Source organism: Nesoenas mayeri (assembly GCF_963082525.1).
Source record: "Nesoenas mayeri genome assembly, chromosome: 13".
Classification (NCBI taxonomy): domain Eukaryota; kingdom Metazoa; phylum Chordata; class Aves; order Columbiformes; family Columbidae; genus Nesoenas; species Nesoenas mayeri.
This window is the reverse complement of record NC_137550.1, coordinates 15,701,541-15,716,859: the sequence shown is the minus strand read 5'-3', so window position 1 is coordinate 15,716,859 and position 15,319 is coordinate 15,701,541. Positions and strand designations below refer to the sequence as shown.

The following is a 15,319-nucleotide window of genomic DNA, read 5'->3' as shown; positions in this document are numbered from 1 at the left end:
GCACACAGAGACGCCGTGGACCTTTCAGCCTCCCTTGAGCATCCTTCTCGCTTGCAGCATGCTCAGCACCGGCTCCTGGGGACCCTTCTGCTCACTCCGGCTCCCAAAATTGTATTGGAGGATGATGTTGCTGTGAATGTGGGATCCTTCCCTGGCTGCACCTCTCTGGGATCCTTTGCTGGCTGCATCGTCTTCCTGGCAGCGATGGCCCGTGGTCAGCAGGAATGAGGTTTTGCTGGTTTTGTGTGTCAGTGTCAGAGTGCAGCTGTGCTGTGCTGGTGCCCTGGGTGCTCCTGCTCTCTCGCAGCCGGTGTTTCCCTGCTGGTGGTCGCTGGAGGGGAGCGGGAGGCTTCTGCTCTGGGACTCGCAGGCTTGGCCATGGGGCCTGATCCAGGGTCGCTCTGCGCACGCCTGGACACGATGCCATCTGATCCCTCTTGGGACACTGATCAGCTCCTATTGTAAGGTGATGATTCAGCTGGTCCCGTGAGGACATTCCTCCGTGGGATGGGCACGCTGCCTGGATGATGGTCCACAAGCCTGGACTGCACTGAGTTAACGTTTTCTCCCTCCTTCTTACATTTTTTTTGATTCTGCAGCATTTTCCTTTGCATTTTTACCCTTATTGTCATCCTCAGTGTACATAAATCTAAGCCTTTTGAAAAGGTTATTCAAGTTTTTTTTCAGAAGCTTCACTTTTTCTTTTTCCCTTTTGTTTGTTGTTGCGTGGTTTCCTAGCCAAACACACTCCCAGGTTTGGGTGGTGGGGATGTGTGTCTGCACCGAAGCATCCACTGCTGTTGAGCTTTAGAAGGTCTTAGCGGAGAAGAACAGCCAGTGGGTCAGAAGAGAGGACCATCTGGTGCCATATCCTGCCTCCCACACTGTGCCGGAGAGGGTGCTTGTGGAGAAGCAAAAGAAAGATCTTGCAAATAGAGTGAGCCTTTCCTTAAAATATCCTCTGTAGAGAGGTGACAAAGGATAATCCAAGCAGTCATTGAACCTGGTGTGGCAACCAACTTGTCATGCCTGGTAATGGATGAACACTCCTGGGCTTTCCATGGCCTTTTTGAAGACTGTGTCTTTTTGATGTGTTCCTGCCTGATGTGACTGTCTCAGTTTCTCATCTGTGACAGGAGATGATGCTCCCGGTGAAGTTTAAATCATGATTTTTGCTGGGACATGCTCACATCCCCTTGGAATGGTAGCTCCCGAGATGGTCCCACTGCCACCTGTAGCCTGGGGACCAGGATGTGCTGCCAGCACCTGAACCACCACCTCCCTCTAAATACACCCTGTCTGTCCACGGCTCCTACTGTGTTCCTGGGTGCAGCTCTTCCCGTGGCTCTACCATCCATTGTCCCCTATATTGTACTGATGTTCTTCTCAGGAGATATATGAGATGGCAGCTCAGCCACCCTGTAGAAGCAGATTTTGCAAGTTCCTCTGCAAAGTCAAGGATTTACCGAGAGATTTGTGCACATCAGGTGGAGGTTTGCCATCAGGCTATTGATGGAACTGGCCGAGGAGCCCCATCATCTTCCTCAGGATCAATATATCTCATCTTCCAGAAAAATAAGCATTTAAAAACTGAATCTAATTGCTAGGCTTTCCCTCCAAATGAAAACTTGGTTTCAAGTGGCTGTAGTTAGGAAGTGGGTGCCTGCAGGCAAAGCCCAGGGCTGTGGCAGGGTGTGAGCTGTCCCTGCGGCCAGGAGGGACAAAAGAGCTTACAGCCATCCAGGACATTGAAACTTGCTGCCATAAATATTTTAATGAGTCTTTTGTGTGACTTGCTTGGCACGGGGAATGGCTGCACCACCTGGAATTACAAACTGTTGAATGTGCCAGGTTTTAGTGCAGCAGCAGAAATTCTTGTTCTTATGTTGAGATGGTTAAAGGTGAATATGCTCCACCTGGCTCCCCAGACAGCAACAGGACCTCATCTTTACAACAGGTACCCCTGGCAGCTGCACTGGAACTACTTCCACAAGAGTATGTGTGTGTCAGAGCAGGATACATGAGCAGCTGAATGTGGTTTTGATGCACATGAGGTCCTGTGCAGCTCAGAGTTGCTTTTAGAAATGAATGGTGATTACATATATAGCTTCTGCAACATACCTGAGATCACTTGCAAATGCAGAAGAGGACCACGGCAGTATTTGTACTTTGCACAATCGAGTTTCTTAAGTTTCTTCAACAGCTGAACTTCTGGAGGTGTGGAAAAAAGGAAATTTGCTTGATACAGGCTATGCTTTACTGCTGGGTATTCATCACTTGGGGAAAAGGTCCCCACAGATCTAAATCTGTGGCCAGGTTGTTACCTCAGCTACAAAGGTGTGATTGCAGCATAAGGATGTGTTCTACAGTTCTGGATGACTTTGATGGAACTGAGTAGAAATGTTCTCTTATTAGCAGGTCTCTCTGCTTTTCTGCCCTGTGAATTTTTAGAAGTCCCTGGTGTGGGATCTGCAAATCCCTGTGGGCCAGCTTGCTGCAAACTCACTTGTAGGAAAGTTGATCCTCAGACCCTTCAGGAGGAACCCACTGAGTCCTGTCTCACGGACTTCACGACTGATCCTGAGACCTTCGGTTCTTTGGTGCATCCAGAAACCAGTCCCGTGGCTATGGAGACATTTTCTTACCCAGCTGTCCAAGTCAGTCCAACACCATCCAACAGTCAGTGCAACGGGGTTTTTAACACCCACCCTTTGGTGCCAGCTCTTGCACAACCTGTACAGATGTGGACACCTATACTGGCCTGATGGATGGAGGCTCCTGGAGTCTTTTCTGCTCTTGTCATCAGAGATGCTTGTGTCTCTTTGCTAACCTGGTATCCTGCTGGCACTTGTGCCTGTTCTCATTTGCACATGAGAGACTGAAGCCATCTCTCACATTATTTGCTCTCAGCTACCAAAAAGTTAAGTCTCAAAGCCAGGAAACAGCCTCAGGACCTTGGCTGTCAGTTCTCTGCTCAGACCAGGTCCTGTAAATAAGCTTTTGGTGAATACAGCAGGCCTTGTTGAGGAGCACAATGTCCTATTCTCTACTATGTGCCCTCTGATGAACGTGCAGCTCAGCACGGTATCTCCATCAGCATCATGCCTCCTGGCCAGCTGCCAGCCCCTCCTGGCTCCGATTCACATGAGCGCTGTGTAAACATGTGCTCTGTGTGTACGCGCTGCTGTATCCTGTTCTCGGACAGGTATGGAGCAGGATGGAAAGGTGAGAGAGTGGATCTGGTGATATGGAAATTAGGATCCTACTCCAGGTATAAGCTTGCCAAGGAAGCCACCACTTGGAGACCACACAGGTGGGACAGGATCCCTGGGAAGCTGCGGTGCCCGGGCAGTACCAGCAGCTGCCTGCGTGCTCCTGCCCTGCTCCTTCCCTGCAGCCACGGACAGGCACTTGGTCACTTGGCACCATGCTATTGTACAGGCTTTGTGTAGTAGACCTCATGCAAGTGTGTTGTTCAGAGCAGGGCAGTTTGTAGACAGTATAAAATACCTTTTTTTTTTCTTTTTTTCTCTAATAACTCCCTCAGTCTTGCTTTCTGGACATGGTGTGCTGATGGGGAGAATGGCGATGTTTCTTGTTGTGTACTGGATTGAATCCAAAGCCTTTTGAAATTGCTCAGAGTGAAAGCAGGGTGAGGCTCAGCCGCTCACTGGCTTGGACGCGCACCGGGGCGATGGAAACCTGGGTTTCTTGCAGCAAGCTGTGACCCCCACCACAGGATGGTTTTCTGTCATTCTTCCTGGAGGAGCTCTTTGACTTTTGCAGATAATTAAATGTCAAGTGAAGCTGTTCCACTTATCCCAAGTGAGTGTCCTGAGCAATGGTCTGCAAGGTCATTCCTTTTGAGTGCTTCTTCATGGCTATGAAACTGGGGTATAGCAACAGGAGGGAGCTAGGGGGGGACAGATTGCAGGGTGGTGCATTGGTCTTTCTCCTCAGCTACAGGACTGTGTTTCTATTCTTTGCCCCAATTAATACTTAATTTTGCAAAGTGGAGCAACTTCGGCTGGAGAAGCTGAAAGTGCTGCCCTCTGCATTGCAGGGGGCTCAGGGTTGCGGCACTCGGTTCTAGGGGGTTTCTGTTCCCAGTCCTGCACAAAGCAGCTGAGGTGGGGATGGCTTAATCCTCATTCCCAACCTAGTTGTGCTCCATAGGCTGTCCTAGGAGGCTCACACTGACACTGGCTGTGGACAGGGGTGTCCCTGGCAGCCAGGGGAAGCCCCACTCATTGGAACTCCCTGAGCATTACACCTTCCTGCAGATGCCGCTGGTTTGTGTAGGTCTGCCTTATGGGGGCCATTAGCCTCAAAGGAACTTTAGGGGACAGGTAGACCTTCCTGTGGTGGAATAAACTGAGACAGACGCTGGCTGGTAATCCTGGCTAGCCCAGAAGGTTACCAATGGAAATGGAAATAGGTTACAAACATACTGATTTGCAGGCTCCCTTGACACCAAATAAATGCTGCTTCGTTGAGTGTGGATGTCCAAATGGGCAAACAGCTGAGAACAAGCAGATCATGGAGAAGCAAAATGTGATCCTTTACTTCAGTTTTGTTTCCTAGATGATAGCAAAAACCCTCACATGAAAAGCCACTCTTCTTCATTCACAGCAAAGCCATATTCAAATGGATTTTATAGTTGCAAACAATATTTGGTCAGTTTTGTGAAGTGTAAGGCACTATTACATCAGCTTGGCAGATGCTTTACACAGCTGCTGTCTGCAGATGCTGTGGGCTTGCAAAGTTTGGAAAAGGAAAGAAAACAGTTACCAAAGAGCGAAGTGCTTTGGAGTTTGAGTTTTATGTGAGGAATATAGACTCAGACTGTAGCTGTCCCCTCTCTGAATGTCACTGCAGACATCCACTGCATGTGAAAGTCCTATTGTGCTTGAATCACCTAGAATGGGAAATCTCTAACAATATGCATTATTCTTACATCTCCAGTCTGTGCAATGGCCTTGAGATATCGTCCTATGGAGAGGACCCAGTAAAATGTTTTGGACTGTGTAACCAAATGATGGGACAGGAGAGATTCAGCAGGGTTCCCTGATGAGTTTTTCTTGGAGATATAGAGAGCACTGTATTTCCCTTTTGTCTTTTCCCTGCTTGGCTTCAGGCATCCTCTGAAACTGTGTTGTGGCAATGATCTCCTCCGTAGAGGAGTCTCTGAATGTAATAATTGCAGCAGCATTCTATGAATACTCAGTTTAGGGCCTATATAAAAAATGTTACTCCACTTTTAGGACAATTTATCATCCAGATGCCGATTGCTTTTGGTAAGACCCTAAAGCCTGAAGTCACACCAGCTGTGTGATGATAGCGTTGTAGTTCATGAAGTGCTCTGAGATGCTGTAACACAAGGGGTTCAGCTCAGTTTTGTAACAGTCCAGCTCTGTTCTATAATAGCTGATTATCACAAAGCCTCTTTTTAAGATAAATGAGTGGACTTGCATAAAATTTTGGCTTCCTCTGCCTTGTGCCAAGGGAGATGCAGGCTGACTGTGTTGTTCATAGTGCTGGGCACTACCCTGGGGTGTTTTCTGTACTGTCCCAAGAGCGTCCTTCGAATAAGAAATCCCCATTTTGCCAATGAACATCAACTGAAGCCTTGTTTGAGAGGTGGATGTCTTTGGTGCCCCACTGCCTTTCACTGCTCTTTTTCCAGAAGTTAGTATTTGAGGACAGAGGTCACCCTTCTGTACAGGATTTACAGTAACATCCAACTGACGTGCCGCAGGCACAGCAACACGCTTGCAAATTTGTTTCCAGGACTTAATTTTCCCTAACATTTGCCCAGGAGGTTGAGTTTGATGGCCAATGCAGAGTGAGCAATGAGTTGGCCAAGGAGCAGCTCTCATGGGACTACAATCAGCCTGTTGTTGAGCCTTGACCTCACCAAAGGGCAACTATCTTGCTCATCCATCGCTTGTTGCCCCGGAGGAGATGGGGATGGTTTGTAAGGGAAATGTTCCTCGAGCCGTCGCTGCCTGAAGTAAAGGACTTCCACCTAGTTTTTCCTCAAATGAGTTATTTTGGGTGCTCAACTTGGAACTGCTCAGAAGGGCCTGAATTTCCAAAGGTGCTGAGTGGCCTCTTCCAAAAATCACCTCTTGAGAAGCGAGAAACTCAAAGTCATAAGGGTGCTTAGGAATCTGGGTTTCCACCTATGTGCCAGAGTCAAGGATGAAACCTTCCATGCAATAAAATGTTGGGGAACAAGGTCCTTGCTGGAAACCACAGCTCCCAAAGTGCGTCCCTCCTCAGGTCGTTCCCAAGCATGGTGGGAACGCTTGTCCTATGGTGCTTTGCACCTCAAACCCAAATAAAGGTCCAGCTGGTGGCGCTTGCTGAGCTGGCAGGTGTGCGGGACAAGGTCACCCACGCTTGCAGAGGGCAGGGGACAGTGGGTCCTACTGCAGCCTCCCAGCACATGTAGGGTTACAACATCAGGTGGTTTTGCATTTTCCATGATAATCATTGGGAAATTGTAGCTTAGAGAGATGTGAGAGAATAAGCACTGGACTTAAAGCATGGGTTAAAGCATGTATTTTTCAGATGATTTTCTGAAAAGCAAAGTTTGAAAATATCTGTAGAAAAATGCTATTTTTTTCCCAACCATAGTTACGTCCAGCTTAGTTTAAAGTTGAAGATCATTAGATTTTTCTCGGTGAGGAAATGTCTTGTGAAACTTCTTGATTTTTTTTTTTCTTTACCATACAAAGGTTAACCCCCCTCCCCCAGCCCAGCTATCAATAAACCAGCACATCCCTCTAACATCGCTGCAGAACCAGAAACAAAAGCTGCATTTACTGTAAACCTGTAACTGTGTTTGCTTTTACTGTTGAGCACTTGAATCATAGCACAGGGCACAACTTTGCTGTATCTTTGGGGACAGTGGTCGGCAGGGGTGGGTGAGGTGAGTTGGGCTTTTGTCTTGTGTTTTCAAAGACCCACATGTTTCATATCATCTGCTTCATGTGTTGGAGCTCGTTAAGTTATTAAATGTGATTTTTATCAGCGTGAAACTGTTGAGCTGGGGAAGAAAATCAACTAATAGAGAAGAAAGCTGTTGCCACTGCTTGTCCTCAAGTTAGGTGAAGCAGTTGAATGAGAGAGAAATATTTGAAATATCTTTGCAAAACAAACGTTCTTACCAAGACCAATTCTAGGGCCTGTTAAAAACAAGAATGTTTCTGTAGATGCCAGTGGGACTGAGGCTTGATCCTTAACAAACAAAAATAACACTTTTATCTACAAGAGGGAAAAATACCAATATGTGTCCATAGAAGAGCAGAGAGCAGGAGGCAGAGTCCCTCCTACCTCATGCACCTCTGGGCTGCTGTGCTGCAGCTCCATATGGTTAATTAAAGGCCTGAAAAATCCTTGGATAAAGTAGAAGTGACCAGAAAGCTTTAGGGAAAAAGTGCAATAGAATAAATATTGATTACACTGGAGTGTGCTGAAATATGCAGCCTGTGTGATTTAAAACAGCCAAAAGATTACTCCCTAGGACCAACTCTGTAAAATAATCACTGTTTAAAATTTGATTATCAGAAAGCACAAGGACTTTAATCTGTATAGATGTGCTTTAAAACATTTATTTGCAGGAACAAGGATGTTTAATTTTTAGCTATCATTCAATTTATAGATAATCTAGAAGAATGTCAGCCAGGTATAAGCTCCTCTTGTGTTTATTGAGTCTGGTTTTTTTCCTTCTCCCAGGGAAAGGTAAAAACTACGTGTATTGTTCTGATGTGCTTCCACTGAAACCGTCAGTGTGCTAAAAATTTAATATTAAAAAGGCCTCTCCCATTATTTAATTAAAAAAAATCTAACAACCAAACACAAGACCAATGTCCTTTTCAGTGCATGTGGCCACATGCTAGTTGAAAACATTATTTCAGAAGCTTATTTGCTCAAAATTAAAGACTATAACAGCCTAAAAACCCAACCTTGTTCCTAGTACAGCAGCCTTAGACGCTGCTGTTCCCAGCAGAAACCTCAGCCCACTACATTGCCAAGACTACAAAGCACTGGGGGAGTTTGCAAAATTAAATTAATAACTCAAAAATATAAAACATTAACACTGGATATACCCTGTTGAGGAGAAAACACTCAGGTTCCCCAGCAGTGCTCCCTTAGTACATTTGACAGAATACATTTGCTGCTGACTTATGGCATTTGCCTGATTAGAGTCATTAGAAACATGAGTTTCTAGGGCAACCATGTATCCTTTGTTACAAAATTTCATATATAATTTAGGCTCGAGTCTCACCTTTGGGTTAATACATTGATAAATGTGTTTGCTTTGGATTTTTCCTTCCTTTTTGACCACTGCTTTTTCTGTTTATTTGTTTGTTTTTCCCCAGAAACTGCAACACCCATCTGTGCAAAAGACATCAGTGATGATTTGATGAAAGAGTTTGCATTTCTTTCTGGTGAGTATGGTGAACTTCTCTCTGTGTGGTAATTAAATACTCCAGACGAACTTCTGTGCTATTTGGCAAATTGATACTCCACACACGATATTATCCATCAGGTAGTCTCCAGTGCTACTAGAAATGTTGTTAATAAAACATTGAGGTGTTTTGAAAGAACATATTAGGTTTCTGTCTCAAGCCATACTCTAAAATATTCTTACATTCAAACACTCAATGCATTAAGAAGTGTTTGCTTTGAAATGTGTTTCTATAGATTTCAGACCAGCACGCTGATTTGTCCTTATATTTCTGCCTTCTTTTGCTATCCCATGTAAAGCACACTCAGTAAATAAAGGAAGTACACGGTACCTAATACATTTGTTTCTACCATCTGTGTGTGTTGTGCTAGAAATCAGTGGCAGGATTTGACTCTGGTGATGTAAAAATCCCTCTGTAGCGATGGCAGCGTGTTTTCTGACCTGACTGGTGGACCTGGGCTTTGCTGCTGGCCCTCCTGGAAAGCTCACCCAGGGAAGCATCTGTGTCTTCATTCTAGGTGGCCGAGGGAAAGACAAGGCTTGGATTATCACCCTCCCTGACAACGCTCGCTTCAACGAGGTGCCCGAGGAGATCGTATCTAAAGTCTTAACATACCTAACGTCAGTCCCAAGGTATGTGGCTCGCTTTTAGCTCTTGCCTGTGATGGGCAGAGGTGTTGGTCCTGCCTGGGCCAGGCAGGGGATCTTCAGGGTGATGCGACGCATGAGGGTGAGAGGCATCTTCAGCTCTCAGAGCAAGTAAGATGGAAAGGACAAATGGTGCAAGCCCTTACAGTGTCCAGGTGTGGTATTTAATGTGCCAGTAACTGCAGAGTAAAAAGTGGACATCATCCCAATGACTTGTCAGCCTGTGTGTATCATAAATTTAGTTTATTAAGTTTCTAATTAACAGCAAGCTTTCCTTAAGCTTTGACATGTGTCACTGCCTAAATATGCCATGCCGCTGCAGAATAATATTTTGACATGTACAAACAGAGAGTCATTACCATGGAGAAAGAGAAATGTAACTGGAGGAAGAGATTAATTACAGGAACAAGCTGTTTGGGGTCCCCATTAGAGGCAATGGCACAGCAGCATGCCACAGCTCCCATTACCCGCCTGTGTCTCGGGGTTAAGCAGCTGACAGTCTGCCTATGCCACATGCAGGGCTGTATACTTAGATTAATGGCCCTCCTATTTCTTGCTGCTGAGCCTGGTGACTCAGTTACCTGGAATGCTTAATTTCCTTGAATAATATCTGTTTTGGCAAATATCTTCCTGCACGGAGAGCAGGTTGACAGCAGCTAGATGGGAGCTTTCCATCAGCAGCTGCTGAGAAAGAAGTGCCATGTTTAGCCACCTCTGCAGGAAAAACAAAAAGCCTTTGGTTCCTCTGTCCTCTTTGTGGATGGACTCTGAAGTTTTGTGGGCTCCTGGCCCAGGCAGGATTGTCCCGGCATGGACAGGGACATGTCATGGTGTGTGCTGGGCAAAGGGGTTTCTCCTTCATGCTGTTTAGGTGGCCCCTGTCTGCGCCTCTGCACTTCCCAGCTCTGCCCTGTTTCTCCAGGGCTTCTTATTTTGTATGACTGTAAACAACCTGGCATTAGCATGATGAGCTGTCTTGCTGGCCCTCTAATAGGTCAAACTCAATTAAGAAACTAATGAGAGCTGAGAGCTTGCTGATGATTCAAGCACATTCAGCATGTTATTAGAAAAACCACTTTAATCATGTTTCTCTGCTCCTTCCCCCACTGTAACAGCCTGCCTCGATACCTGACAGTCTTTAAAACATGTGCTTTTTAACACTCTGGAGTTGAAAAGGCTGTGGTGTCGGGGAGCAAGGAAAAGCATTATGTAGGTGAGGGTGCTTGGGTACCCCTGGGTACGCACCCATCAGCATCATCACACCATGGGATCAGAGCTCAGACTTTGGGCCAGGAAGTCCCTAAAACAGGTAAATGTTTGACTTGTGTGTCAGAGTTAGCTGAGTGCACTGACACCGCCCTACAAGATACCTACAGATGGGTACAGGCCTATCAAAACCACACACACAATGCCTTTCCTAGGCAATCAGTAGAAAGGGCTGCATAATGTCCCACTGATACTAGCGCGAGGAAACCTCATGGGATGTCATGTTTGTAGTGTGTTGAGAAACTGAATTTCATGAGGCCTTTTTCTCCTGGAAATAATTGTTAGATAAAGGAGATGGATGCCATAAGCTACTCTTTGCTCTGCAAGGTGAGCACATGAATAGAGCCAGGAGGAAGAGGAGTCTTGTGGGCAAGTTGATTTTACTTTAGGCTTCCTGGGAACTGTGCTGCAGACAAGAGGCAACTGCAGGAAGTCCTTGTATAGAAGAGCTGTACAGAAAAATAAGTAGCAGATCCCCATCGTCCACACTCCAAACATCCAGCTCAAAGTGTGTGCCTGCCTGCCTTCAGGATGGCTTGGTTGAGCTGCACTGTGCGATGATGAGCTTGAAGGAGAGGCACAGGAAAGTGCGACAGATGCCGATGTTGGCAGAAATGAGACCCTAAGAATGATTTTGTTTGATTATCCAGCTTTTTGGTATTTAGGCAAGCTCTGCATGTTTCCCTTATATCGGGAAGTGAGGTACAAAGTGATTTAGAGCTATGACTGATGACATGGAGTATTGAAGCAGCGAGGGGTGCGGTTGGCTATGAATAGGTCTGAATTTAAATACTAGGCAGCAGGTCCTGCTCTGATCCCACCAGCCGCAAGGAGTCTCTCAGGCCTGTGATAAATCTCACAACTGCAGACTCAGGGATCCAATTTCAAGTCCTGCAAAACATCCCAAGTCTTTATTTTTAGTCTGGTGCATCCTGCAACACATACAAAATTAAAGGTAAGAACAAAAAAGTGACAAGAAGCACCCAGAGAGAATCATCCTCACGCTGCTTACCTATCTCCATCTTTCCGCTGCTGGCTGCAGCCTTAGTGAGAAAGCATTGATTTATTTTTATTGTCAGTCTAAACGGTACATCGCAGGACTGGAAATCTGATAAACCTGCAAGGCCTGGGTTGCAAATAGTCACAGTCTTGCTCTGCTAGCCCCAGAATAAATTAATTTCCCATGGCAAGTTTCAAGGCTTTTGGACAGCAGGGAAATTTCTTCTTTCCGTCTGTAAGGAAACTGATAAAAGTAAATTACCATGCTGAGAGGCTACTCTCTGAATATAACCTTGGCCTGAGTAAATGGCATACTTTGGTGTATTTTTATTAACTGACAATACTCTGCAGTCTGGCTGTCTTTTCTAAATTACTTGAATTCTAGTGTATTTCTTCAGGTTTTTTGATATGACAGCAGTGCTGTGTAAACACTATATATATTATTTTTTTCAATTGCAGCCTGTTGGGAAATATTATGGGGAGTTGTTTCTCACTGGACAGAGACCTACCTTTCAAAATTTTAGGGTGTGTTGAAAAACCAAAGGGTTTTATTTTTGCCTCAAACAAACTGATCCTTTTGCCCCACTCCCACCTGCCCAGGTTATTTAACTTGTGATGGGGGTGAACAGAGCTGGCAGAAACCTGCAGAATTGGCTCACGTTGTCAAAACTATTTTAGCTAAGAGGGTTTGGCTGAAAAGTCATGCCTGATCCAGATCACCATGTATAACCTCAGACTTTATTACATGCAGAAATTATGTGTATGACCCATGTGTTAAATCCAGCATTCATTTTCTCTGCTCTTTTCTGGTGTGCCTCAATGGCGATGTATAAATTTGCTTGAAACCTTTGCAGTTTGGGTATGACGTTAGAGATCCATAAGATGTATTTGTAGGACAGCATTGGAGCTGTGCATCTCTACATGTCTTCAGTCAATTGTTATTAGGAACCAAAGGGTGGTGGTTTTGTTTTTCTCAGTACAACTGCTAATTCCTTTTGAATATATTTGTCAAAGGCGTGCCTATCCCAGACCAGAGCAGCAAGATTTGCATTGAATGAAAGCTCCTGCACTGGCTTCAAGTGTCTTTTTTTTCAGTAGTGAAGTTGCCAAGTATTGTCTGCCATGTGATACTTCTGAGTAATCCACTGTGTGTTTTCGCTTGCCAAACACAAGAATTACCGAAGACGTGGTTGTGGCAGGTTGCTTGCATGGGGCTGTGCCCAGTGCAGATACCGGACCCAGCTCTTGGGAGCCAGCCTGTGTACTGGGACCCTCTCCACATCACTGAGACACCCAGATAGGATGGCATGAGACATGACTATCCTGTTTCAGCATTTGCGAAATAAATATTGTAAATATTACCTGAGTATCCTGTAAATACTCTCACACCAGAGGACTTGGTTACAGCTGGCGTACCCTTACCTGTGTGCAAACGTGACTCCAGTTTGTAATTCAGACTGCCCTGCAGTGTGTTTTATCACGGGTTGAGCCTGGTTGAGCTGTGCCCAGCTAGGCTGGGAAGGTGATATTTGAATTACAGACAGGACCTCACCTGCATGTTAGGTCACCTGCCAGACTGGGCATCCCCAGTGCAGCTCACCCGCTTGGTAAGCCTGGGGATTTCAAAGCAACTTAAAGGATTTGGGTGTCAAAAGGGATGTCAGGAAGCCTGTGCTTGTGAAGTGAACCAGAGCTTGTCGGAAATTGCCTCTGAGCAATCGCTGCCTCTCTAAAGGGGCTCGGGAGGTGTTGGGGAAGCTCTCACAGCCTGTTCCAGCACGAGCTCCCCCTTCCCTCAGCCAGGCTGGTGTCACCCGGCCCTGCCTTGGTGTCACCTCTGCTGCCTCTTGGCAACCAAGCCAGGAGTCATTGCTTGGATGCCGTAACCCAGGCAAGCAGGTAGCAAGCTTTCTCCAAGGGAAGAGCTCAGGGGTGAGGACAGGGGTGTGCATCCCCAGGGCAGTGGCTGGTGGAGGTTTTTGGTTATCCCAGAGCTGCTCAGCAGGAGCCCAGCTGCCTCCAACCTCTACAAGGTCCTTCTCAAGCCCAATGCAAGTTTCAAGTGCAATTTGTTGTCTCCACCTCCCACACAACGCCCATTTCAAGGGTGATGCTTAACCCTGGGCTAAATGTAAGGTGGGCTTCCCAAATTTCTTCTTGTAGTCCACTCAGGGAAATATTTTCAAATGGAATTTTGGAAACTGTGGAAAATTCAAAATGTGGTTTGCATTCTGTGTTCTTGTGTTTGGGGTTTTTGGGGGAAGAGAGTCACATTCCCTCCAAATGTTATCTGGTTGTTGGTATTTTCTTATCTCATAGTCAACATGAATCTGACACCAAATTTATCCTAATCTTGGACAGAAGATTGGACACATGGACATCAGTCAAAATGACTCTCCAAAAAATAGCAGTAAGTCCTGTTTCATGTTGATTTCTTTTAATGTGGTAAGTCATTGTGCCCATGATGTATCACTTTCAGAAAACACTGGGAACCAAGAGCAATGATGCTTGTGCTTTCTCTCTAGCTGAGGGGTGTCAAACTCATTTTCACCAGGGGCATATCAGCCTCATGGTTGTCTTCAAAGGGCTGCATGGAATTTTAGGACTGTATAAATGTAACTACTCCTACAGTCCCCGGTGAAAATGAGTTTGACACCCCTGCTCTAGGTAGTATTTTGTTTTACAGACCTGTAATTATTTCACTATGCCCCATTTGGGTGCATAAATGAGCTGTTTGGCTATTAATGGATTAATTTGGTTGGTTTTGTACTTCATAGTGGTCCAAATGTGTTTTGTGCTATGCTCTGTGCTTTTGATGGGTGGAGAATTTGCCTGCTTCTGTGTTCCTTCTAGACACTGGTTATTAGTGAGACTTATGTTTTACCTAATTGTCAGTGATTGAAAGTGTTAGGTTGTTTAAAAAGGATTCACAAGCATTTGTATGTGGACATGGGTGGAAAAATCTAATTTAAGTGTGTGTGTATGCATTCATGTATTTTAAATACCTATTATACAAGTTTATGTGCTACTCATCATTAGATTATGAACGTATCTTAAAAGTAAGCTTTTTGCAACTCAGCAATGCTTGTGTCATATGAAATCAGAGCATAGTGTTACAGTAATTAATGCAGATGTAGAGAAGTCATGCCTATTGGTGCGTGGATAAGTAGAAGCTAATTGGTAAATGCTTTCCCAACTAGACCATGCCATGTGGGTAAGTCAGTATAAATATTCTGGGCCTATTATTATTGGCTTTGTTTCTGCTTATAACCATTGAAGTTAAAGGCATTGATCCATCTGATAGAGAATGAAGTAACAGTATGTACTGAGAAAGAAAGGTCTTGCCTGATTCTGATTAGTTCTGATAAAGTTAAGTCTTTTGCTATCTTAGTATTTAGTTCTGGTCCAGCTGAACTTCGCATTACAAGTGTGTAGGCTTTGATGGCATTTTGCTGTTAGGCTTCCAGTAGAGGGAAGAGGGTTACCTTTTTGCAATGTGCATGAGATACCACTGTCAATATTTTGGGTTCCGATTTTCCTGAATTTTATAAACTGAATTTCCAAGTATGGTAACCATTAGAGAAGCAGCAGCATTTAAAAGGTAGTTCTTTAAAGTGATCATCAACATTTAGTTCTGCTGCCAGTGTCTGAGCAGATGCTAGTTCTAAGAGCATCCTTTAAGGAGGATGATGTTGCTTTGCATAGTTTGGAAGTCTCAAATGTGGAAAAATCCTGTCCTGATTTGTAACTTCTACAGAAGTGCCATTCATTTTGTGTTTAATAAGAAGGTTTAGTTGTTGTGTGACCTTTGAGCATACACTCTATTTTCTACCTGTATGTGCTGTATGTCCAGGTAGCCAGGTGACTTTGCCTGTAGTATCAGGGATGTCCATGTATGTAATGTGGAGGTGCTCTGTACAAAGAGGA

At 45.1% G+C, this 15,319-nt stretch overlaps 1 protein-coding gene across 1 annotated transcript in view; it reads left to right on the top strand.

Annotated features, from left to right (window-relative positions):
• Positions 1–15,319, top strand: part of MCF2 (MCF.2 cell line derived transforming sequence) — a gene marked incomplete at its 3' end in the record, with an annotated part of 56,786 nt that overhangs the window by 4,634 nt on the left and 36,833 nt on the right. The window contains exons 2-4 of the mRNA XM_080352378.1: positions 8,391–8,459; positions 8,998–9,112; positions 13,712–13,802. Coding sequence (XP_080208504.1) covers positions 8,391–8,459; positions 8,998–9,112; positions 13,712–13,802 — 275 coding nt within the window. The remainder of the gene's footprint in view (positions 1–8,390; positions 8,460–8,997; positions 9,113–13,711; positions 13,803–15,319) is intronic.